Below are 20911 nucleotides of genomic sequence, written 5' to 3' on the forward strand. Positions count from 1 at the left end.
ATGGTAAGTGAAGATTTATATACTATATATAATCATTGCCTTAGCCATCAGAGACGTTCGTTCTCCCAGGTTACAGATAGGCTGTCGTCGCAAACGGCGAGTGTGCAGAGAGTCATGTAAGAATGTCACAATTATTCTACATATTTTTCCCCCTTTACACTTTGTTGCTGGGAGGTTAGGGGAACGTTAATGCAACCAAATATAGTAAAGTTCCCTAAAGGGTAGGAGAACGTTCTGCTAACCAAAATAAACAACCAGAAAAAAACGTAGTATTTTCGTCAAGAAAACTTTCCTGGGGAACCTTGTGGCAACTTTCGCAACTTTCAGGCAACGTTTTCCTAACCAGGAAAAAAATGTTCTAAAAACGTTCTCCTAACCAGAAATTGTTAGCTGGGCTTCTTGTTTGTGATTTCTGGAACAGCGGTAGGCTAGCCTACTGAAAAGGTTTTGACATTCTGCTTTTTTATGCTGTTGGTTACATAAACACACGGAAAACACTTGATATTTAGTTAATGTGCTACAATGCAGGCCTGTTAACTGTATGACAACAGTGGTTTATTTAAACTACTTCATATCAATTTATTTCGTCAGTCATCATGCTCATTGTAATGAGTAAGAATGAAAGTTAAATATTGTATTTAATGCACACAAATTCCGCGATATCTCCCGCGAGGTCTCACGCGAATCACGTCTGTCAAATTTGCAAAATCGTGTTCGGGACCATCTGCCTCTAAAACGTTCGCCCCTCCCGGTGACACTCAAGCTCTCGTTGACGTATGCAGCCAGACGAAGTCAGCCGTTTCCGAACTCGAATGCACCTATGCTCACGCGATTTGGAGCACAGGTTGTCTCGTGTGCACGCTCTTCGCTCGCTCTAGATTCCGGGAGATTTGAAGTAATTCACGGGCATCAGGGAGCCGCTATCAATATGCGGGAGACTCCTGGACCTTCTGTGAGACTTGAGATGCCTGGCCTACCATAAACTCTATTTAAGTTACGATCAAAAATCGCTTTCACACGTGGAGGGACTTTTGAAGTAAAAGCGAAAGTAAGTCTTTCTCCGTGACGCGTCTGTAACTTTGTTGTTATGTATCGAGGGCACACCGTTTGTATTTAAAGGTAAGAAACCCACTATTTAATGTCCTCATGTTGTCATTCATTTTGTGTTTTTGGTAGGCCTTTGTGGAATATTTGGAATAAACATGTTAGAATTGCATTGCATAAACTTGAAGATTTCGACGGACAGGGCGCGAGCTGACGTGAAAAACCGGAGATTTTTTTTTAATCTGTAGCCTATGCCTTCCGTTATTGATAATTACGAGCATGCACCTCCATCTCACAAAACACACACAAACAAGGTATGCGTAATATAGACTCTTGTATCATTTACCAGATGAAAATGTTAGTCTGTCCTGGAACCATAGAACTTTCGAAAAAAACTGATTGACGTCGGCATTTTAATTGCAGCGGAAACAAAAAAAAACGTTCATGTTCGAGACGAGCGCAGTGAAATTGAAGGATATCTTGGCTATCTGTCCAACGACACAATTGCTGTTTTGCGATCTCAAAGAACAACTGCTTGCACGGAAACACTCAGGTTTTGTCTTGCAAGTGGACAAGGCCACTGACAGTAACAAAGGTGCTTTAGTTATTGCTTATGTCCGCTTTGTTAACTTGACAGGGAGCGAAGATATTCTATTCTGCGAGTAGGCTATGTCAAAAGTAGGGCCACTGCTGATGAGCTATTCAACATTCTCAACAATTAGTCTACCTGGCAGAACATGACATCAAATGGGAAATGTGAGAAACTTTGCTCGGATGGCGCACAGACGGTGAACTAATGGCTCTTTTCGACTGGCAAACTAGTCCGACTCTACTCGGTACGGTACAGCGCGGCTCTACAGGGCACGGCACGGTACCAGTACTATTTGCCTTTCCACCTAAACCGTGACCTGGAAGTGGGTGGAGTCGGTGGGGTTCCCACTGACGTGACGTCGGTTTCAGGCTTCAGGCCACTAGAAGTTGTCACACCGCAGTCAGTAAAAAGTGAACACAACTGTGGAAACTTTCTCTCTTAATAAGCAGTAACAGCATACAAACACAATTGTGATTACAATGTTACTGTCTAAAATCATCCATGATACCAATGAATCATTATATAGGACACGGAATGAATAATTGAATTAGTCTGTGAACGAGCTGGCTAGAACTAGCTCGCAAACGCTAGCTTAAAAAGCTAACAAGTGAATGGCATACTATATGGCAATACAGCAATTTGCTACCAGGTCACTAACAGTTGAGGGACTTCGCTTAAACTGAATACTGTTGCAAGTTCACTTGAGTATAAACTACCTACTTTAACTAACGTCACTATAATGTTATTCAGGTAATTGTCACTTCAGAGACATTACACTTCTCCGTTTAAAATGTTACCTTAGCTAGGAGGCTAGCTAGCTCGCTAGTAACCAGACAGTCAGGGGCGGAGTGGTAATCGGGAGATTCGGGAGATTTCCCGCCAGGCCGGCCGGCCTGATGTTGCATTTGAACGTGCCTGAGCGGCCGTTAGAACATTTGTTATCATAAGATATTTTCCCGAGGGCTTCTATGCCCTGAAATCGCTCGTCAGTTTATACTCTTATGAAACCAACCACTATTTAAACCATTTAGTTGCGATATATACCTTAGTCATGGTTACCCTACATATTAATTACAGGCCTATTCATCTCAGTTCTCTCCCATCAATGCATTTGTGGGTAGCCTTGGGTGTCTTGGGTGTATTTAACTCTTTTGGTCACAAATAAATTCAAAATAGAACAGCAAAGCCTCCTGGGAATGGCAAATACGTTTGCTAGGTCAAGTCTATTACAGAAATGTAGGGGGATAGATGAGCGACCCCTCCTCTAATGGCATGGCCCCATAGCCTGTAGGACTATTCGTGAAAGTAGCGTTTTGATAGTGAACGGATTAGCAGGTGTTTGCTTGATTAATATGGAAGGCAAGAAGAGGAAAGAGAAAGAGGGGGCTGAAAAAGGCAGAATTAAGAAGAAGCGACTGCTGGAGGAGCATGCATCTAAATGCTCAAAACAGATTTAGGCTATCCGTAGCCTAGTCCACGGCCATTACGAGTGCAGGTAAATTTGACAGAATGAAAAACATTGACGCAAAGCTCAACTACGTTAGGCTAGGCCTACTTGCTAGACGGAAAATATCACAAGCTAACTCATGTAGCCTACATTTCAAACGAATCAATGGCTTACAGTTTTTTTCAGTGACTAACATAGCGTTTGTCCAAACAGTTGTCACGTTTTCAAAACTCTAAACACATTGTGGCCATACCATTCACACATTTCATGTCGTTTTCGCACAATATGCAGGCAGTGAACACATTTCCACAATGCTTACATTTTCTTAACAAACAAATTATACCTCTCAACAAAATGATGGATCGTTTTTCTATTATTTTGCAGATGTTAACACATGACATCCCACTAGTTAAAACAATTCCAAACCTTAGTAACCTCTGCTTCTGCAATGTTATCAGTTCAAAAACAATATATCTCAGCTGATAATAAACAAACAATTGAATAACTGGCACACAGATGATGTTGGGTAAATTGGGCCAACCACAGCTGATTCCAGTTTGTCTTAGACTCAGTGGCAGGGGTTACTTTTTACATTTACATTACACTTACACAGTAAAAGGAGGAGGTGATGTTTTTGGAAACAGGAACATGAAAAGACAAATACTGTAATGTCTGGATGAGGAAGAGTAAGAGCAATGGGCCCAGGGAGAAGAGCAGTGAAAGGTGCAGTAGGAGGTGCAGGAGCAGTGAAGCAGTGAGAGGAGCAGGCCCAAGGAGAGGGCAAGGTAGAGATGTAAAATGCTTTTGAATGTGAACATTACAGTATATGGACATACAGTTCCCAACCAAGAAATTTAGTGTAAAAATGGTGTATTGCATGTTTTGCATGCAAATGCCCGTAAAACTGAAACATGAAAGTCTGGACCTGGACCTTCATAGATTGACTATATTACATTTAGCCAACATTTTGTTTGTGTTTATAATATACGGAAGGTGGTCGTGCTCAAGGCATGGGTGGGTTGGGCCGGCAGTGGGCTGGCGGCGGGTAGGGGGCCGGTGTGGTCAGAATATTCCCGGTGGATTTTAGTGTCCCACTCCGCCCCTGCAGACAGTAACTGGCAGCAGCATTGTCTGATATTAAGTTATTTTCTTAACAAATCCATGCACTGACAATTACACTAGACGACCATGTTAGGACACCGCACACCGTCGTTAAAACGATCGACCATCTGTGCAACCAACTGCGTCCAGCTAGGTCTCGTTATAACTGCAGTTCAAATGGCATGCTAATCGCGACTAGCATTTAGCTAGTTGGTTTTAACTTTGCAGAGCTGTTTTAACACTGATTGCAAGGCAGTGAAAGGTAGGCTAATTAAATGCATGGTCCTAGCGGAACGAGTGGAGAGTGTCCTGTGTTACTATTATCAGAGAATGTCTAATAAGTAGAAGGGCTCTGCTATTGTCGTTTATCGCAACTCATTGAGCTAACAAGTCAAGCAGTGCATAGATAAAACTGGTGGGTGGCTCTGGTCAAGATCCCCGAGCTTCCTTGCGCGCATAACGTCATTTATTTGACCAATCAGTGGACTGCACTGATCACGTGGCATTTTAGTATCGCCAGGTCCCGACTAGACCCACCTCTGAAACAGGTACGATAGGTACTAAAAATAGTAACGGCTCCATCCGCTAATCCGCAGTCGAAATGCTCCCAAACATGGTAGAGTCGCACTGTGCCGTACTGTACAGTTACGAAAATGCCCAGTGGAAAGACGCTATAAATGGTCTGCAGGCCGTGATAAAGAGGGTAGTGCCCGATGCGCAACGGATGGACTGTTTCATTCAGGGAAGCGATCATGTCAAGGCCTGACCTGAATAAGATTTTGAACGAGGTTGTGAGATTGGTGAACCTTCATTTATAACACAATGGTAGCATATAGTTGGCCCTTTTTCTTTATTTTTGGAACACCTTGTCAATAACTGACATTATTGGTCATTGATTTAGATTTTTATTTTCTCTATTTTTGAAGTGATAATCTGTCGTCAAATGTTATTTGTTAGGCCTACTGATGTAGCCTATATTTAGCAACTGACATTATGTCAATACATTTTAGATTTTTGAGCTTGACCTACTACTTTTTTAGAGCGATGATGGACAGGTGGGGCTCGAGAAAGCCCCCTTGATCAAAGTGGGGAATGAAAGAAAAAGTTTGAGAACCACTGGGCTAGTAGAGCTTAGATCGGGCCCAAAAAATCAAGCCCGAACCGGCCCGAGCCCGTGCACGTTGTGTCCGAGCCCGGCCCGGCCCGACATATTAACTGTAATTATGAGCCCGAGCCCGATTTAAACCCGACACTTTTTTAAATGCGTGAGCCTTATAACTGACGTTCTCAACTACAATTATGAGTTGTTTGAACTACATAAATCTGAATTAGGCCTATCTTAATGAATAATGAAACAAGGACTAAGCATGTAAACTTCGTTGTTTGTTTATTCTGAAATGGATCACAAATGGATCCGAATGAAGAAACGCAAATGTCAAAACGAAACGCCAACGCAAATGTTGTCACTGTCCACGACTTGTTCGAAACTCTTCCATACGTCCGACTTTCCTCCAGACTTGCTCAAAGTTAATTCTCCTGATCTAATTTTCTGCTTTATATCGTCCATCTCCATGTTGCGCTTAAGCTAGGCCACACAATGTTCTACAGCAGAGCAGCAGTGTGATGCGTGCCAGTGGAGGAGACCGTGCGCATGATGTGTTGCATTTTGTAACTTGCAACTTTGTACACATTTTGTTACTTAAGCCTACTTTGCTAAAAAATATATTTAATATTTCGGATAATGGCATAGTCTTCCCACCCAGTTAGGCTAATAAAGAAATTATATATATTTTTAAAAAACACAAATGCTTGATCAAAGGCCCGACCCGGCCCGGCCCGAGGATAGTGGCGGGAAATATCGGGTCGGGCTCGGGTCGGGCTCGGGCTCGGGCAGAGAATCTAACCTCTATGGGCTAGCGCCCGTAGTAGAGAGTTATGCATGACGATTTGGGGCTTGATTCCATAATCTGGCCCTGGCAAAGGTGTAGGCTAACTCGATATTATGTTACAGCGGAGTTTAGTTAACAAATATGATTTATTCAGTAGCCTAGATTTATATGTGATGTTAGTAAGCCCGTATTTACTAATGGTTTGTTAGGGCAGGACTACCCTAAAGGCGGAAATGCACTGTAAAAAATGACACAGTGGAAATGCAAGAAAAAATTGAGGCAACTTATTACGCGTGAAAATATTAGGGGAAAATATCACCCTGTTATTTTCAAGAATATAGTCTTAAGGCGAGACACTACAGGTGAATAGGGGAACATTTTAAACTTAAAGATATCTTCATGAAACTTTACCAGTTGAATACTCACATAAATAGGAGAAAAAAATGTATTGCAAGTTTTCTTTAATTTAATGTTTGAATATGCTAATTAGGCGATATCTCATTAAATATGCGCTAACTTGCATATATTTTGATGCGAAGGATCTGACCATTGGAAAAAGCCAGGTTGAAAATTATTTTTTTGTTGTGTTAATATATCAAATAAAAAAACATTTACAGAGGGGATTATGAATATCTTCTTTTGTTTTCCAGAAAATCAGAAAATACTGCCAATTGGCTTAAAAAGTGGATTTTCGCCCTATTTTTAGGCATAAAAAGTCATGTAAATCATGCCAAGAATGGTATATCAACAAATCCCTCTGTAAATATCTTCCAAATATAGTTAGGAATAAGACTGGAAAGTTTGGTGTATGTAGGTGCTGCAGAAGTGGAGATCCTTTGCATGGCGTGTGGGGAAAAACTCGTTTTGAGAAAACAGCCTTGAAACACAGCCAATGAAATGCGTTCTCAGCTTAGACTCGTCTGTGAACTTTCGCGATTGGTTGCTAATACAAAGGAAATGCCCATATTTGGATAGCATAGCGTCTTGTAGGAGACACAGGGCTTTCCAACGGTATCAAACACGATATGATTTGGATCACGGTCACGGTAGTACATGACACTTTAGAATGGGAACTTTTGGTAAAATTTGGAGAAATATATAGGCGCGAGTAGACAAAATGTCATGAAATAAACACTTAAATGTGCAAATCGGACTTTGTTGTTGTAGTAGGGTGGTAGAATACATGCTAAGGTAGCAAACTAGCACAAATTCTCGAAATTGACTGATGCTAAAAAATCCAATGTTTTCACCTGCCGTGTCTCGCCTTAAAAAATCATGGACATTTCCTCAAACAATTCATGTGTATATATTGTAAAATAAATGTATCAAATTTGGAACGACCCATGCTGCCAAAAGACTTTGAAAACAAAAAAAAGAAATTAAATTTGTGAATCAAACCTTGTGTGAATAAAATGTGAGAGATACCCAAGCACAAGGAATGGTCAGGGAGTTTTGGCCAATGATATAACTTGAAATTTGTATGTTTGAAATGTGATCATTTTTAAATGTAAGCCTGTGTAAGGTATGTGGTGACTGCAGGTGCACAGGATGTTCATGTAACCACACGAGGGTAGGCTGTCTGCTAAGCTCACTCAAGAAAAACCACAAAAGAACACAAGGTGCTCAGAGATAACTGAGTGGAACAATACCCAGAAAAATAAACGTCAATGTGGCGGGAATGTGGAGGATGAGTATCCTGTGTAGGGGTCATGGCAAGGTAAATGATCTGACTGTCAAAAAACTGGTTTACACCAGAATCGGGTGAAGTGTTGGAGTCTTAGGGAAAGGAGTATAAAAAGAGAGAACAAGATAAGTTCGGGGCTTTTTGTTTTTGCGCTTTTCCGAGATGTAGCGACAGAGGAAGCGGGCTGCTGGGACCTGGTGGGGGGTGATCACGCAGGGTCGCTTCTTAGTTACCATTGGGAAGAAGACAGAAATACTTTTGTTTTTCACTTTATTTGAACCATTTTTCCTGTTGAATTTTTGCGTTTTTGGTTTTTGCTTTTGAACCTGCATGGTGATTGGGTTGTTAACCTTTAGTCAGTAGGCTTTTCTTTGTTCTTTTATTTTGTATTCCAGTCCTATTTTTATACCTTTTTAGCTTTTACTTTTATTGGGTTTTTACTTTACTATTACATTTATTGGAACCAAAAACAAAATAAAAACAGCTTCCAGTGGGGAAGAGAAAGACATCTTTTGGTCCCAGTCTCCATCTTAAAGGGATATTCCGCCATTTTTGGAAATACGCTCATTTTCCACCTTCCCTCGAGCAAAACAATCGATATTTACCTTGTTCCCGTTCATCCAGCCATTCTGTGAGTCTGGCGATACAACTTTTAGCTTCAGCCTAGCATAGATCATTGAATCGGATTAGACCATTAGCTTCTCGCCTGCTAGCTTCATGTTTAAAAGTGACTAAGATTTCTGGTAATTTTCCAATTTAAAACGTGTCTCCTCTCAAGTTATAAAGTGCAATAAGACCAACTGAAAATGAAACCTGCCGTTTTTCTAGGCTGATTTGACATGGAACTACACTCTCATCTGGCGTAATAATCAAGGCAACTTGCAGTTACTGGCACTACTATTGCTTGTTGTCTATGGGGACTATTTTCAGATGCTGCGTAAGATATCACTGCGCCTATGGTACGTTTGCAAGTTGCCTTGATTATTACGCCAGACTCACAGAATGGCTGGATGAACGGGAACAAGGTAAATATCGATTGTTTTGCTCGAGGGGAGGTGGAAAATGAGCGAGTTTCCAAAAATGGCGGAATATCCCTTTAAGGGGTTCTTTCCCCCCCGGTGTGCATGAAGTAGCCCAACTCTTTCCGCGGATATTACTCGCTGACCCGTTGGGATCAGTGGTCGGGCCGGTGCGTCTTCGTTCCAGAGAGCCTGCGTATCCGGAGGAAAGTGGGGTAAGTCAAAGGTTGTTCTCTGCTCCTTCCCTGTTGGCCTGAGGGAAAGAGCTCTGGTCATACGGCAAAAGGTTGTGATGTGTGGGTGACATTTTGGTCTGTACTGTATGGTTCACGGTGAGAGTGTTTGTGTTTGTATGTCTTTAGAATAGGGTCAGGTATTATCGTGGTTGTGTTAGGGAAAGTTAGGCCTTAACGTTCCTAGCATCTTTAGGTCAAGGTGTTCTGCTAGATGAATAGACGTTTCAATATATATATATATATATATATATATATACTTAAGCGAAGTCATTCGTATATTGTTTTGGCTGTGAAGTCGTTCCGTCCGATGTATCCTCCTAAAGTGCGCCTACATCTCCAGTAAAACCACTTTAGATACGCTGTCAATGGATTGGCTGAAACCAAAGATGATTTACCAGTCGGTCATGTGAAAGTGTCAAACCAAAGGCTAGGCCTCCTGTCGTGTTAGTAGAATAATGAAGGCAGCATAAAAGCACATGATGAAAAGTAGCATTAAATGAGACATCGTGGAAGCACTGAATTGTCAGTGGAAAGTAATTGTAGTGGAGTAAGACATCAGCTTCAACAAGCTGCCTTGATCCCTTAATACGTCAGTTTAAACACACTTTGATCCATTAAGGGGCTTCTGAGAGGGCTCCATCATAACAGCCTACCCTCTAAAGTCCTAAAAAAATCAGTCCACTATTTCATATGTTTCTGTTGCTGTGACTGTTAGCATCTTCAACACTGTTCTGGTTACAAGTTTGTTTATATTTGTGTTAGTGTTTTTCTTCATGTTGTTGAGCTTCTTTCATCATCTTACATTTGTTGTGTTTCTTCATCTTATCAGAGTGCTAAAAACAAAGATAGCGGTTCATGTTTAGCTACAGTTATAATCTATAGTATGCGGTGACCCATGAAACAAGAGGTAAAGCTGCATATGTCTCATGTCCATTCCCAGAGAGACTCTCCCACTGCTGCTAGGATGAGTGTCTCTCAGGAGAGAGAGGAGGCTGCAGGTCACAGTAAAACACCCAGACCAGAGTCTGCAGCACACAGCTGTGTGCAACAAAGCAGCAAAGCAACACACTCTGATGGAGGGTAAGTGAATCCACAGATGCAGTACACATCATAGCTGCCCCCACACCCTCTCTGTTCTCTGGTGCATTGGTGCCTCATTGTCTGTGTTTGGAATCATGTGGTGCCTGTCTGTGTTGGCAGTAAACTTGTAAACTGCACAAATTAATCCACATGTTCATGGGAGCAGCAGTAGAAAGAGAATTCAATAGCAATAGTGGACATTAGACTGATAATACCATCACTGCAAGTTACCTACACTGCATGTGAACCTTTTGTAGTTATGTGTTGGTATGTGTGTTTGTGTGGTGCTGCAGTTACCCACCAAAATGCTAGAAGTGGCAAACTCCATCTGCCATGTTTTCATTGAAATGTCATGTGCCATTTTATTGCTTAGATTCTGTACAGACAAATAGACAAACTGCGGTATATTCTGAGAGGCTTTTTATTCTTACAAAAACAATGTCTGTGATGATTTATGTGCCATTTGACATCCAGCTTATATTAGCAACACACACACACACACACACACACACACACACACACACACACACACTTAAGAAATAAGATGCCAGAAGGTATCACTTTTCATCCATGTCAAAGTGAAGGTCTAACTTCTCCCTAAATTATGGACACCATGTAGATCTGTATGTGTTGAGAAAACAACAACATATGGTATGCTTATTTACTCAGTGAGTTGATGTCATTGAGTCAGTTTCTTGTGTCTCCTTATGAAACCAGTCCACAGACACACAGACCTCCATCTCCAGTGCCCAGCTGTGTGTCCATGAAGAGTGATCGGTCCATGGATGCTATGCCCTTCTTCAGCAGAGAACCAGTTCCATCAGTTGTAGAGTGAGTAGTTATCAGTCTGTAGTTTTTAGATAGATAGATTGATAGATACTTTATTGATCCCCAAGGGGAAATGCAAGGTCCCAGCAGCTTAAGACACCACACACAACATACAATACAATGTAAACAGGAAAATACAAAGCAAAGCAACAAATCAACATGACTAGAGGAGCAGTACAATACTATGGATAAGATGTGCATGAATGTACTGAGGATACTGAGGATTGGAACTGTGATCCAGTATGAGGTGTGTGTCAAGTTGGTAGTGCAAATAAGTCCAACAGTGCAACAGTGCAAGATTAAATTCTAGTGACCAGCAATAAATATGTACAGTACAAAATGTAAGCATAGTGATAATAATAACAGTACTAGTATAAATATATGGACAATTAAAATAGACCTAACATAGTAGTAATATAAGAGTTATAGCAGCAGTGCAAGGATAGTTAGATATGGGTGCAGACATTAGTCATTGGTCAAAAATATGGACAAAAAGAAGGTAGACATGTAAGCCATGCCATGTAAGTGTATAAGAGGGTGGAGGTGCAGATATACTATGAATCGAAGTCCAACTCTCCTTTTCCCTTCAGTGAAGCATTGTACAGTTGTATGGCCCTGGGTACTAATGACTTCCTCAGTCTGTCTGTTGTGCATGTCATGAAGCGTAGTCTCCAGCTGATCAAGCTCTTCTGCTGTATGATAGTGCTGTAGAGTGATGACAGTCATTGTCCAGGATGCTGTGTAGCTTGTTCAGGGTCCTTTTGTCTGATACTGAAGTGATGCACTCTAGATCAGCTCCCACAACAGAGCCAGCCTTCCTTACCAGCCTGTCTAGTCGCCCAGTATCCCTCTTCCTAGTGCTTCCTCCCCAGCATGCCACAGCATAGAAGAGGACGCTGGCAACAACAGACTGGTAAAACATCCAGAGGAGCTTGCTGCAGACATTGAAGGAGTGCAGCCTCCTCAAGAAGTACAGCCTGCTCTGCCCTTTCTTGTATATTGCTTCAGTGTTGACTGACCAGTCCAGTTTATCGTCCAGATGTACGCCCAGCAGTGATGGGCAGTAACGCGTTAGAAGTAACGCGTTACTGTAATCCAATTACTTTTTTCAAGTAACGAGTAAAGTAAGGGATTACAATGGCAAAATCAGTAATTAGATTACCATTACTTTAGGCTGCGTTACTGCGTTACTAAACTGCGATTTTAATTGCTTTGTGAGACTGTCTGGTGACAATCAGTATAATGTCCAACGCATTGCGAGAGATGTAAACAACAGACGAGACAACAGAGTGCGGGAGAGAGCATGACCATGCTGCATTTAATAGCCTAGGTGAGTTGGAGTTTTCCTAAACTTTTCCCATAGTTCGGGACTTGGACTTCTTTTGCTTATCTTTACTTCACTTTTATTGTTCTTTCTACTTTCATTTCATTCGATGACTTATGCTTTCACTCTGGACTGATGCTTCAACTCAAATGTCTTTTCAAATTCGAAATTGGGGTCGTTGACGTTCGAACTTGTTTTCGGTGGACATAATTAAGTTTGTACCGTCGGAGTCTTTGCGAGACAATGAGCAAAATGTCCGTAAATAATAGAGCCTGTATCATCTGCGTTCTCTGTAGTCGCTTTCAGACATAACCCCTGCGGTAGCCTATGAGGTTTGCCAGACGGAGGTCCGACTCTTCGGTTAATTATAGGCTACAGAATCTATGTATGTTTGAGTGAGGGGTGGCGCAGAATGCGGCCGCTGTCACAGGACTTACTGTTTTTATTTTACCAACGACAGCGCACCCGTTCCGAACATTGTTGCAACATTGCAGCATGTATTCTGTTACATCCGCAGCATCGATGAAAGATTGGAGCGTGACATGCAGGTTAACTGCGCAACGTTTAATTGAAACTCAGCAGTGACGCTCACATAATCTGAACGAATTCACGTTCTTTATTTACAAATGTGTTGCATGCAGTTCATAGTTCACAGAACTCGTTTATGCACAACACTGCATTTGATTCTATTTTATATGATGGAATATGCAAAAAGAATAAAATTAGGCTGAAAGGTGTATTGCTTTATAGCATATTCAGGTTGTGTAGCCTTAGTGTGTTTTTGAAAAGTAACTAAGTAAAGTAATTGTAAAGTAACTAATTACTTTTGGGAAACAGTAATCAGTAAAGTAACAGGATTACTTTATTGGACAAGTAATCAGTAATCAGTAACTAATTACTTTTTCCAAGTAACTTGACCAACACTGACGCCCAGGTACTTGTATGTGTTCACCACCTCCACATTGACCTCCTCAATGATGACTGGCAGAAGAGCAGGCTTAGACCTCCTGAAATCTACCACCATCTCCTTGGTCTTGGCCGTGTTGAGTTGCAGGTGGTTGAGTCTGCACCATTGCACAAAGTCCTCCATCAGGCTCCTGTATTCCTCCTCCTGCCCATCCCTGATACATCCCACAATTGCAGTATCGTCTGAAAACTTCTGCATGTGGCATGACTCCGTGTTGTAGCAGAAGTCAGACGTGTACAGGGTGAACAGGACTGGAGAGAGCACTGTTCCCTGTGGAGCACCTGTGCTGCTGATTACAGTGTTGGAGAGGCAGTCCTTCAGTCTGACAAACTGTGGCCGCTCTGTCAGGTAGTCTGCAATCCAGGATACTAGGTGAGCATCCACACCCATCTGCAGGAGCTTGTCACTCAGTCTGGGGGGTTGGATGGTGTTAAAAGCACTGGAGAAGTCAAAGAACATGATTCTCACAGCACTTTTCCCCTTGTCCAGGTGAGAGTGTGTCCTGTGTAGGAGGTATGAGATGGCATCGTCGACGCCCACTTTCTCCTGGTATGCAAACTGTAACGGATCTAGTGCATGGCGCACCTGTGGCCTAAGTATCCCCAGAACCAGTCTCTCCAAGGTCTTCATCAGGTGTGATGTGAGAGCGACTGGCCTGAAGTCATTCAGCTCACATGGATGTGGTTTCTTGGGGACGGGGATAAGACATGATGTCTTCCACAGTGTTGGGACTCTTCCGAGACGTAGACTTTGGTTGAAGATATGCTCCAGTGGCTCTCCCAGTTCAGCAGCACAGGCCTTGAGCAGTCTTGGGCACAGTCCGTCAGGCCCGGCTGCTTTCCTGGGATGGAGTTTCTTCAGCTGTCCCCTAACTTGATCTGCCGTTATGATGAGGGGGGAGGGGAGGGGAGGTGGTGCGGTGTAACCATGGTCTTGGTCACTCCGGGGGGGAGGGGAGGAGGAGACGTGCTGCACTGGGGGTGAGGGGGGAGGTGTGAATTGGGCAGTTAAGCTGGTTGTCCGTAGTTGATGGTGCTGGTGATGGTGATGGTGGACGACCATTGTCCACTGAAACAGTTGATGGTGCTGGTAATGGTGGTGGTGGACGACCATTGTCCACTGAAGCAGGGCAGTCAAACCTGTTGTAAAACTGGTTTAGCTGGTTCGCCCTGTCCAGATCCCCCTCCACAGAGCTGCTGCTTTTCCTCAGGCCGGTGATGGTCTTCATTCCATCCCAGACCTCCTTCATGTTGTTCTCCTGCAGCTTCTGTTCCACCTTCTTCCTGTAATCCTCCTTGGCCTCTTTCAGCCTGACTTTTAGTTCCCCCTGCACTTGCCTCAGCTCTGCCTGGTTCCCCTCTTTGAAAGCCATATTTTTCCTATTTAGAAGGGCCTTAACATTGCTGGTCAGCAAGTTGTTTGGAGGTTGCAAGCTATTTAGAAATGTCACTAACATGCAATACCACACACTAGGGCTGGGCGATATACCGAATATACTCGATATATCGCCGTTTACAGTACGTGAGATACATTTTTGTCATATCGCAAATATCGAGTATTTCACCATTTTCGTCATTTTTGCAAGCGGCAACCTTTTACTGTGGCGGCAATACTGCCGTTCTGTGCAGACCTGTGTCCCTATCCATCGTAACCTCTCCCCCTCCCTCTCAGTAACAACGTGAGCACTCACCAACCAATCCTGAACTATCTATTCAGATGAGGGTGTGACGTCTAGGTGTAGCAGACTAGAAGAAGTGAACTTTCAGTTCAAAACAAGCAGCGGTAGCATGTCTAGGCCAGTGTTGTTCAACAACGAGCTAGGTTATAGATGGAAGCAGTTCTGATTTGGTTATATCCTACGAAACAAAAAACGAACCGAAACAGCAAGGGATCTTCAAATTAAAGTTACAGCGATGCCCATGCATTAGGCAGAAGACTACTGTCTATCTAAGTGCACGTCTGACTTTCAAAACGACAGCGCAAATGCGCACATCTCACTCTACACACATGCATTTATTGTGCTATGCTCGTCTATGCGTCCTCCCGATTGATTTTTAAATTAAATGTATGAGATTTGCGCATTGAGGCAGATTAGGCTACTGTCTATGAGTGCATCTGACTGTCTCATAACGAAAACGCAAACTTCTTATTTATCAACGAACAACCGAACGACTAATTAAGGAAGCACACACCACCGTCATCATTCATATGGAGACATATCAGAGACATTAAAAGCAGCTTAATTTATTTGGAAAGTCAACTAAAGCCATGAAGCCATGCAAAAAGAGAAGTGAGTTAACATTTTTATCCTTAAGAGTGTATAGGCAGAGGGGCCTTTCAAAGACGGCAGGGAAAGAAGAAGAGAGAATGATAAAGCATAACAGGCCATGCTCTGCAAATAGGCTAAAATAAACCAATTGATGTACCATGGGTGTGTTGAAATGTTTGCATGCACACGTTTCCCTATGAGAAACATTCATAGTAGGCTACTAGCAAGATTCAAAAGTACTTTCACCCCTACTTTTACATACAAATTTAAAAAAGAAACCACTAAGAATGTTTTAATGTGGATATCATTTCCAGGGTTTGGACTGGTATGATTTATCCTAGCCTGCTGCATCATACTGACATGATTTAAAACATCACTGGGTAAAAGTGAGAATTCATTACCGGATTACTCCTCACACTACCACGGGATTAGCCCCGGCGGAGATGCTATTGGGAAGGAGGCCAAAGTCTCACCTGGATCTCCTCCACCCGGATGTGGGAGAAAGAGTTGTCAGGTCACAGGACAAGCAAAAGCTGAGGCGGGACCAACATGCGAAAGACAGACTCTTTCAGCCAGGGGATAGAGTGTATGTGAAAAACTTTGCCACTGGTCCACCCTGGCTGCCGGGAGTTATTCAACACCAGTCTGGTCCAGTGTCTTTTCTGGTGGATTTGTCGGATGGCAGGCAGGTGCGAAGGCACCAGGATCATCTGTGTGACCGCTATGATACAGGTGGGGAGGAGCGTCAGAGTGTTGGGCACAAGGATTGTGTGAGCAGCTCGGGAGGCGCTAGTGAGGGGCCTCAAGCACCTGAGCAAGAGCAAGTGTCACCTGCAGAACTGTCAGTACAGGGCGCGCCACCTGCCTCCACCCCAAACCTGCTCGGGGGAGCACAACCTGCTCCTGATGTTGGGGACATCACGCCAGAGCTAAGAAGATCAACAAGGCAACATAGGCCTCCAGATAGACTGACCTGTTAAACTTTATTTGTGTTTCCAAATGTTAAAAAGAAAAAAAAATGTTGACAAATGAGACCAGCAATAAGTTGTGTGGATAGAACTTTTTGTTATTGTTGGTATGGTAGTTAAGTAACATGTGTATGCTTTATATGTTTCTAACCAGGGATGGACTGAGGTATCCAGACTGGGGTTTGATTTGTGCTATTATATGTTTGCACTTAAAGGGGGAGAAGTGTTGCATAGTGAAAAGTGTGTAGGCTTTTGTAAGAGGACTGGTTTTCCCTAGGAACCATTAGTTGTGTGAATTGTTTCCCCAGGCTAGAATGTGGGGACATGGGTTCTTCATGTTTATCTTGTTGGCTGCAGTTAAAATGAAGTCTAGTAAAAGTGACTTAACCATTGTCCTGGTCTGTGCGTGGTTTCCCTAAAAGATACACTCGGTTACAACAAAGTTCTTTTGAGAAAATGTAAAAATATCGAGATATATATCGTACATCGTGAAATGGACTAAAAATATTGAGATATTATTTTTTAGCCATATCGCCCAGCCCTACCACACACACACACACACACACACACACACACACACACACTGTGGAAATGAGACGGTTGAGATAAGTTAAGAAAAGTGAATTTAAGAACTCATAGCTTATCATCAGTGACAAAGTAAAGTTGTAACCTGCTCTCCTAAGGATGGACATTGTGTATATATATGTAACCCTTACAAGACTGAAGTTATTAAGTTATGACTTAACCACAGGTCTAGATTTCCCAGAATGCCCACTAGGTGTATTCAACTGAATGAATAAGGGAGGAGACTGTGTACAAAAATAAACTCTTTTATTTTTTTGAGTTGCTGATGACGGTATAACCGTTGGAAGGAGAAGTGTAATTAGGCAATATGTTTACGAGCACCAAGCTGTATTTAGTCAGGATATCTGCTACACAACCAAAGTAAACAATCAAAACAATAAGTTTCAAAAGGTGATTGAAACCCCCAAATAGTAGCCTGGAAAACCAGCGCCAACTGCTGGACGGCAAAATGTTTTGCCTGCATTTGGGTCTGGCCTCGGACCATTGAACATTTTGAAAACACTGCCCTGAATCTGGCAGATGGCAACTAAACCAATCACAACGCAGAGATGTGTTTTGAATCAACGCGGGCGTGGCAGAGGGCTCTGGGGCGGGGTTTTGAGGGAGCGTTGGCCTATAGGCACAGACACGGTTTGAAAGACAACGGGTTGTGCTCATCAACAATGTTCCGTTGTATCCATTGATCGAGGCCAGACTAAATTAGACATCCAATCCATTTAGGCTGGTTTATCAGGCTACCCAAATAGGGCACACAAATAACGATGGGGAGGATAAAAGGATATCAAAGAAAAGAATAAGTCTCACCAACAAAATATAAAGAAAACAAACACAGATTGGAGGTGGTTTCACACAATGTAGAAATAGTGTATAACTAAATACTGGCCTGGTGCCGTAGTATGGTGAAGTTGTTATAGTGTGGATGAACTAACAGTAATGCTGGATAGAATATCAATACGCTTCAAGCTACCAGTGTGGATAGACTATCAGTGATGCTAGGCTTGGATATCAAACAAGCTACCAGTGTTGATAGGATATCAGTACGCTTCAAGCTACCAGTGTGGATAAACTATCAGTAGGGCTATGCTTGGATACCAAACAAGCTACCAGTGTGGATGGACTAACAGTAATGCTTAGCTATACAAAGCAAGCTACCAGTGTAGATAGAATATTAATACGCTTCAAGCTACCAGTGTGGATGGACTATCAATAGGCTAATGCTTGGATACCAAACAAGCTACCAGTGTAGATAGAATATCAATACGCTTCAAGCTACCAGTGTGGATATTCTACCAATAGGCTCATGCTATGCTTGGGTGTCAAACAAGCTACCAGTGTGGAAGGGGCATCAAACTGAACAAAGTTATACAACACTAAACAGTGGTGGGAAAAACAGTGGCTACAGATCATTCCTGAAAGTAACAAACAAAACAATCAGTTTCCTGCCCACTACATGGTTTACATAGGCTAATATATAAGTTACACATTCAATACCAACAGTTACCGTACACATTCCCCTTATTAAAATGTACAATGGCTTTAATCAGTTTACCTCTAAAAATCCCCGCGACGGCATGCCTTTAGTCGGCTGCCCTCTTGCTCGGACCCAATGGATACAAGTGACTACGATTAAAATACACAAAATCATTGGTCATACGTTTGTTCCGAACAAGACAACAAACTTTTACTACCTGACGGTTTTACTGCACAGGAGCCCAGGGAAGCAGACGAGCAGGAAGACTGCAGTGTACTGTAAGTAGAGCGAATACGAAATGTTGATAAGCATTTTAACCAACTACGTGCGTAAACAGCTTTAGAAGAAAACTTCCCTTACCCGCTCGGGTAAACCACCGCCGGCAAAAGAGTCAGACGAAACAGTGCTCTCACCACTGTGTTTGCCGCGCAATGTGGTTTAAACAAAGAACATGCAACCTAGTAGCCGTCTACTTGTTACCGCAGGTCACGTGAATCAACGTCAGGTGGATAAAACGTCAGTTGACTAAATCAGGTGACCCTCTAGCCTTCTCCCCCCTCTACGGCTCTACCCATCACATATACAGTGGGTACGGGTTGAGAATGCACCTTCTCCCGCGGGACTCCCGAAGAGATCCCGCAGGCCGTCAAGCCGATTTTTTTCGAGGCTAAGGCAATGTACCCAAACAACCACCAGGTGGCAGAAAGTTTCATCCCGCATTTCAAAATGATGAAGACCCCTTTAGGTCTATGTGAAGACCGCATATCCGTCAATAGTCGACTCCTTAATCTCATTTAATCATTACAATGAAGGTGATGACTGGCGAAATTATTCAAACGACGTTTCAATGAACCATTGTTGAAATGAATGAAAATGGTTAGGCTATAGAAAATCGCCTACAGCCTAACGCCGACACAGCTGATTCTTTGATTGATTCTAAGCTGTTTTGATGTAGGGGATGGGTAAACTGGCGCGCTACAAACATGTTACCAATCAAATGTAATATTAGTAGGACTAGCCTACTTAGACACTTTAGTCATAGGCAACGTTGCCATGTTAATTTGGGCTAGAAGTGCTTGCTTGTGGTGGCGCTCCTGTCCGCTGCTTCTCCCGAATTGTGTGGCAAATTTGTCAGCAATCAGCTTAAATGTCAAATCATATTTATTACAGTGCATGAAAATGCACTGTACTGTTCTTCCTATTCTTCAACTTCTTCTTATTACAGTGCATGAAAATGCACTGTACTGTTATTCCAAGTCTTCTTCCGCAACTTCTTCTTATTATTACAGTGCATGAAAATGCACTGTACTGTTCTTCCTATTCTTCTTATTACAGTGCATGAAAATGCACTGTACTGTTCTTCCTCGGTCTTCTTCTTCTTCTTCTTCTTCTTCTTCTTCTTCTTCTTCTTCTAACGCACGCTATTCAGCTTCAACCGCTTAACGTAGAAACTCCATTCAAATTTTGTCGCGTAGGTCTTACTTACGCGATGTGGGCTTTGTATTTTTCAACTTTGTAACTTTTATACTTTTTAAACTATTAGTTAAAAACTATTACAATTTCCCCCATAGACTTAACATTGCTCATTATGACATCACGGCAGCAATTAGAATCTTACGCCAGGTGGCCGGCCACCTGGGCACCAACTGTCAGTTTCTCTGGCTTTAAGCATACAGTCTCTCAGAAGACTACGTATCCTGTTAACTGTTTCCTCTGTCCACAACTGTTTCAAAATAAAAGTCCTCACTGCAATAATACACTATTAAATCATTTAACCATTGAAACTACTCAACTATTGAACTGTTCAACCATTCCAACTGTCAGTTATCATCCACTATGCCTCCAGTCAACTACATGAAACCTCCATGTACCTAGCAACCAACATAGCAACCATTAAAATTAAGTGTTTATGACCGTTTCCATAGCAACCAACATGATTATACTGCAGTAACTTCTTGTTTCCTGATAGTGGCCACCATGGATACCCTAGCAGCAAATGTTTCAAAATAAAAGTCCCTACTAGCAAGTTAGCTAGTTAGCATGGTTAGCATAGTTAGCATTTTTAGCATAACTGCAAAAAATCATCAACTAAGTTAGCTAATCAACCTGGTTAGCATTGTTAGCATAGTTAGCATTTCTAGCATTCCTGCTAGAAATCATCGGTTAAGTTAGCTAATCAACCTGGTTAGCATCGTTAGTAAAGTAGCATTGCTAGCATAATTAGCATTTTAGCGTAACTGCTAGAAATCATTAGCTAAGTTAGCTAATCAACATTTGAACATGAATAGAAATCATTAGTTCAGTTAGAACTGGAATGTTTCATCTTTAAACTGTCTACCTTCACACTATCAACTCTCTGTAAACTATGCAACCACCATGTTTACGCTAGCTACACCTTAGTAACCAT

At 42.3% G+C, this 20911-nt stretch overlaps 1 protein-coding gene across 1 annotated transcript in view; it reads left to right on the forward strand.

The window, feature by feature from the left end:
* The first annotated feature begins 9895 nt into the window (after positions 1–9895).
* LOC134077435 (NACHT, LRR and PYD domains-containing protein 12-like) overlaps positions 9896–20911 on the forward strand; it is a 39116-nt gene continuing 28100 nt past the window's right edge. Inside the window, exons 1-2 of the mRNA XM_062533077.1 lie at positions 9896–10092; positions 10810–10923. Of these exons, the coding sequence (XP_062389061.1) occupies positions 9908–10092; positions 10810–10923 (299 nt within the window). The 5' untranslated portion in view covers positions 9896–9907. The remainder of the gene's footprint in view (positions 10093–10809; positions 10924–20911) is intronic.

The sequence above is a fragment of the Sardina pilchardus genome, chromosome 1, assembly GCF_963854185.1.
Source record: "Sardina pilchardus chromosome 1, fSarPil1.1, whole genome shotgun sequence".
Classification (NCBI taxonomy): Eukaryota; Metazoa; Chordata; class Actinopteri; order Clupeiformes; family Clupeidae; genus Sardina; species Sardina pilchardus.